Source organism: Chaetura pelagica, unplaced genomic scaffold (genome assembly GCF_000747805.2).
Source record: "Chaetura pelagica isolate M959 unplaced genomic scaffold, ChaPel_1.0 scaffold272, whole genome shotgun sequence".
Lineage (NCBI taxonomy): Eukaryota > Metazoa > Chordata > Aves > Apodiformes > Apodidae > Chaetura > Chaetura pelagica.
In genome coordinates, this window is record NW_009952445.1 from 259455 (window position 1) to 265392 (window position 5938).

Sequence of the window (5938 nt, forward strand, 5' to 3'; positions counted from 1 at the left end):
TTTGGAAAAAAATAAACCAACACTTTTTTCAAATTGTTAGGCAATGAGCTGTGCAGCAGGAGAGGGAGACCTACTCTTAGTCTTCACGTCAATCTTTAACTAACTCATTACATTAAGACCCTGATAAAAGTTAAGTCAGCAATTCTTCCAACAAAGCCAAGTCCAGAAGAAATGAAAGTGATCCCAGAGGACACAAAAATGTATCTGCCTCTGCTAAGCCCTCTAAGACACTACCAAAAAGAACCAGTGGGTTGGAGAAGCAAACATACAGCCCCAAGCATGGGCTTAGAAGTAGCCCTAGAGAGAAGATAACCCTCCCTGTATCAAATATAAAACACAAAAAAACAGACCCGAACTTAGGTGACCAGTTGGTTGGCAAGGGTCTTTTTTTTCAATTTTCTTTAAAGGGCTTTTCAAGCCAGAACACCAGTCCTGCTCTGGTTGCCCTGTCACTTCAGATTATCTGCTTTAATTTTTCTATAGACTGCTACCAGTTTGCCAGTGGTGCTGTGAAAATTATGACTGAACCACAAGAAGTTCTAACCTGTATATGCACCTGCACCTTCCAACCCTTTTTTAATACTTTGACCACAAACATTTTCCTAGTGGGAACACACACAAAAATAAAATAAAAAAATCAGACTTAGGAGCCACAGAGAACTTGCTGCTTTTGGTTCTCTCCAGCTGTCAAGCTATGGCTGGCTAACCTGTTCCAAATGGCCTCATTTCAGTTGTTTCAGCTAACTCCTACTCTTGTCTGAATGAGATGAGGATGCAATACTGGTGGCAGCTCAGCCATGGACGGGAGCAGACAGCAACCCGAAGCCTAGAAGCACTATTGAGCATCAGAGACTCAAGGCCTCTTCAAGTAACGTACCTTGAGCCAGAAGAGAACAGGAAACAGATAAGAAACAGAAAAAAAAATAAAAAATCAATCCATAAATATCACTGCTTTCATGCTGACAGATTTTCCAGCAGCACTTCCCTGAACAAAAATTCTCGGACCACCTTTTAAGTGGAAGAGAGCCCCTTCTTTCAAACTAGAAAATATTGTACATGCTCTGCTGGCCTCAGAGGTCCTGCCTGGCCTCAGCCACTCACTTGCACACACATCTCTGATCCTTTCACAAAACCCATCCTGAAGCACAGGTACCAGATGCAGAGTTTGGGGAATGCTCTACAAATCCTGCAAGATTACCACATTCAGAAAGCATCTTCTGGCCTCTAGCATCTCTTTTCTACCCTGCTTCCTAACTCTGTGACATGTATTTCTGTCAATGTGTATCAGTCTCTTTGGAGAGAAATAAATACTTTAGTCCAGCAACCAGACAGCTTAACCTGATTAACCTCCACCTCCCAAATAACTGCTTCCAGCAGACAAAAACTAAAGCAAATAAGTATTTTCATACTCTTATTGAAGAAACATGGGCCTGTTCTGCATGTTAAAGCACAAAGCAGACTATGAGCTGCGTTGCTGCACAACCTTACCCCCAAAGTTCTTTTGCACAATGGCAAACATCTATTTCTTTATTTTTCTATTCTCACCCTTCCTCACTCTGCAGCAGCAGGCCTGCCTGCCCACACTGGCTTTGGCATTCAGCAGTGTCCATTTTTAGTTCAAGAATGTAGGCCCAAAGCTTTTCTTGATCCATCTGGCTGCTTCTGCTCCACAGAACTCCTGCCCTCGCAGCTGTGCCCTTCTGCATGACCTCAGCTCTCCACCACGCTCCCTACAGCCCAGTCATCATCAAGCAGGAGAGGATTGCTTTTCTTAATCGTTTCTTTAAGATTTTACAGTCATTTCAATGGAAGCAGCGCCCTCCCTCGTCACTCACTCAGAAATGCAAGTACTTTCCTCTCTGGAAGACACAAGTAGCTAGAGAGGAAGAAAAACCATAACCATTGGATGTCTGTAGAAAAGCATCAGCAAGAATCCAAGAAGCTAAAACTTCACTAAACAACAGTGTTGGGAGTTCCTACCCAGACTACTCAGAACTGCAGCCAAGTTTAATTCTATTAATACCTAATTGAAGTGCCTAAAATAAAGGGTTTTGGTATGCCCCAACTGAATGCTTGCATGTAAAAAAAAAAAATCTTAATTTAAGAAGCCCTCATTAATGTTTCAGGGGGGGAAAAGGAAAAATAGCTTTGATAATCAGTTTACTTCTTAGCTAAAGAAAAAAAAAAATCAACAACCAAAAAACCTTCAAAAAAACACCTCCAAAAAATCATCTCTCTATTCCCTGCTCCTTTAATAAAGGTTAATTTTTTTTTCCCTCCACAGATAACAAGAGAAGACATCCTTTCTACCCACAGAAGTCACCTGATCTTTAGCACTCAACTGAGCTAGCCCCAAGCTTTCAAATGCAAAATCATCACAAAAAGTGCACGTTCACAACCATGAGCGAACAATAATCTTACTTTGGGCCAGCAGACATCACAGGGCAGCTCTCCTCTGTACAGAAGTCTGTAATGGTTCCATAAAGCATGTTGATCTGGTTGAAGAAGTCCACAGCTGTAAAACATTGAAGCTAACAATTAACACTCTGCAGAGTAGCAGCAACAGCAGCTTCCTACAGCCCCAGCTGTAAAAGACATGCTGCTGAAGAGGGTCCTGGAGAGAAAGTTTTGCAGTTGTGAAATGGAGATTGATGTCTGAAATGGAAGCACCAGCAGATAAAACTTGTTGTGAAAGCAACTGATGGCTGAAGGAAAGGGAGGGTTGAACACTGCAGCTCCCCTCACTGATTTTTCCAGAGAACACACAAAGATTACACAAACATCATACCAGCAAGTTAACAGTTACCATGAACAGTAGATGCAAGAGAGGAGCTACAACTGTGTCAAGCAACTTCCTGGGGTATTAAAAAAAATTAAAAAGGAAAATAAATAAGTAAATAAAGCAAGTAACAACTGGTGTGGCACACACCTAGTGCAGCTCACTTCCAGCAACGTTTTTCTGCACCCCTGGCTCGGCACTGCAAAATAACACTGGGAAAGGTTGATAAAAAAGGACTCCTAAAGCTTGTTTGGGCAGGGAGAGGAGGCAGTTAACACCAAAAGCAGCAAGAAGTCATTATATACAGGCCTTGTTTCTTAAGTGTACACAAGAACTGTTAATTAAGTTTCCATTCCCTGCTCCCAGTAGAAACCACAGCCCAATGTTTGCTTCAAGACAAGTGTGCTCAGAAAGCCCACACAGACTGCAACAAGATGGCTGGTTATTGTGAATCCCTCACTCCGAGTCTCAAAAGGCCACGAGACACACCATCCACTCCCCAAACCAGCAGTGTGTGGGACAAAAGAAAAATGCAAGAACCTCCTTTCCAACACGTGTACAGCTGTGTAGCGTCTCCCTGTATTTTCATTTCCTCTTTTTACTTGTTCTTGAGTTTCAATGTCGAGAAGTGGACATTGTCTGGTGTTCCACAACAAAGACTGGGGCAAGATGTACTTCTACAATTAATTTTTAGTATTTTCAAATCAAGGAGACTTCAAATGCAACTCAAGACATACACTTCTCACCTTTTTAATTTTGAAAACATATTTGGAAAATATATATGTTCATCTGCTCATTACCATAAGACATCAGTAAGGCTAACAGGTGAGCAAGAAACAGAAGAGCAGAGCACATTTATTCCTGTGGTCTTGCTACTGTGAAGGGCAAAACCAGTGACATTAAGTGACACATTTTATTCCTTCATCAGATATCTCCATCAACAGAAGCAGTTCACAGCTACCAGTAACTGGTACTAGGTGTGATAGATGGATGCTGTAAATGCAGGTAGCACTTATTCATTTAATCACTTCTAGCCAAAAAATGTCAAACATGAGAACCTGCTTTGCTGCAGAAGACATGAAAGAGGACCATTTCACTACAGAAGGCAGCTGTCACCAAAAGGCAGCTCTCACTCTTTTGTCAAGTGCTTTTCTGCCTTTTGCCACCCAGCTAATTTAGAAGTTAAGTCATTTGGGAGGGGAAAAACACCACTGCCACACAGGAAAGGAGTGGAGCAACCACATGGAGTGGAGCAACCACCAAAAGGGAAGGATGCCAGTAACACATGAAGCATCTTTAGTAGTAATGCTTACTCATAAAAATGGGCTGGCTTTTTGTCCAGACAGTTTTGCAATACAGTATGAATAAACTTTTTTAAAGAATGCTGTTAGCAATTTCAACATTCCCTGGATGCAGTTCCAAGTCTTATACCAGAGTACCGAGTGGCTAATTAAGAACCAGAAAGTTGAAGTCAACAGGACAGTTTCACCTCCCCAACATGTCAAAGAGCAAGAAGAAACAGACTGAAACACATAAGCAATTAGAAGACATTTATCTTAAGCATAATTGATACTGCAGTGCATGATCAATACCATGCAACATGGAAACATGCCATGCCAAGACATAAAGGATGAGGAAATACCTGGATGGGGCACAAAGCTTGTGCCCAAAGCACAAAACTCTGCAGGAGCTACAGAGCATGGCAGGACTTGGGTTAATACATTCTTTAAGAGCAGAAAATTCATGCAGCAGGAGAGGAAGAAGGAGGAAACATGGTCAAGCAATCAGAAACCACTAATTTGGGCATCATTGTTTGGCCTGACCTACGGTGAGAAGAAAGAGCTGGCTCAAAGAGCTTTAGAGGAAGCGAAAATAATGACATCAGAGACTTACCAGAGCAAAGGCTCAAGACTTGAGAGAAACAAAACAAAGTAACTAATTTGGGAAAACTGCAAAGATGGATCTCTGTGTTTGCTGCAGGCAATACTTGGGACCACAGTCTTTAACATGGTTTAGACCTTGCCCTCACACTTAATTAAATGAGGGGTTTACACTCAGGATGTGCATGCTTGACTACACTACTAAGTAACAACTCAAGCTGAGAAAGAGCTAGGTTAAACATATTAAGATGGCACTGACAGGCTACCTTCTAAAAAGTGCTGAAGGAGAAATGTCATTGCTCTTGTTTGTGATCAAGCACTCAGACTTGAACCACTAAGAATAAGCATTAGTTTGTTAACAGGAACATTTTTTTGGCACAAGATTAAGGAGCTTTTGTCTCAGTGACTTGCTCTGCATCTGTCAGCTCAAAGCAATACTACATTCACCTCTCCCAGTCACAGCAGAGTGGTGTGTGCAGGATCAGAGCCTGCCCTGCTAGAAAGGAGCACACAGTTGTCCTCCCACAAGTGTCAGCTCACATTCAACACCCCCTTACCAAAAAGAAAAAAAGGTTAGCACTTACTGTTAACTGCAACCCATTCATTTAAGTCTTCACCCTCTGGAAGCATGACAGCCATCCGGAGGTTACCACTTCCAAGCGTGGCTTCAGCATGTTTTAGCAGCTCGTACTGGTGAGACCCCTCTGGAATATTCTTCTTTGGTTTGAAGGTTTTGGAAGAGCGACTACCACTGTGAAAGGGAGATGAAACATTTAGAGAAGTTGTGGAAAGGGAAGAGAAAAAGAAAGGAGTAGACAAGTCACGCATAAACTCAGTATTAACGTTACATACTTCTCCACTCCTGTACTTTCAGGTCAAAAACAGATGTTTAAAAAAAAATGGGATAAAAAAGTAACAAGTGTTTTGACTTGTTTTAAATTGTTCCTCACTATCCTTTCTTCTCATCTGCCCATCCTACTGTTAAGCCTGCTAGGCAACTGTGAAGACTCAGACTCCCTTCTCTCTCTCAGCAAGTTGGATCATGGGCAAGATGATACCAAAAATACTGCCCTCATCAAAATGTGGACAGTTGCATATGAAGGCTCCCAGCCCAGCCAAACAGAAACCTTTACTCTGAACAGCTGTGAAGCTTTCCATGGTCATTGAAGATACTATTCAACAGAAAAAAAAAAAAAAAAAAAAAAAATTGTTCATTTTCTAACACCCACCTTCATGAGACATGCAATGTCATCACACCTGCACAAGGTAATCAGAAGGT

The 5938-nt window shown here is 41.8% G+C and overlaps 1 protein-coding gene across 1 annotated transcript in view; it reads right to left on the bottom strand.

The window, feature by feature from the left end:
• The window catches only part of MOB1B (MOB kinase activator 1B), a 23962-nt gene that overhangs the window by 10494 nt on the left and 7530 nt on the right, over window positions 1–5938 (bottom strand). The window contains exons 3-4 of the mRNA XM_010008529.1: window positions 5244–5410; window positions 2422–2515 (exon numbers count right to left, since the gene is read on the bottom strand). Of these exons, the coding sequence (XP_010006831.1) occupies window positions 2422–2515; window positions 5244–5410 (261 nt within the window). The remainder of the gene's footprint in view (window positions 1–2421; window positions 2516–5243; window positions 5411–5938) is intronic.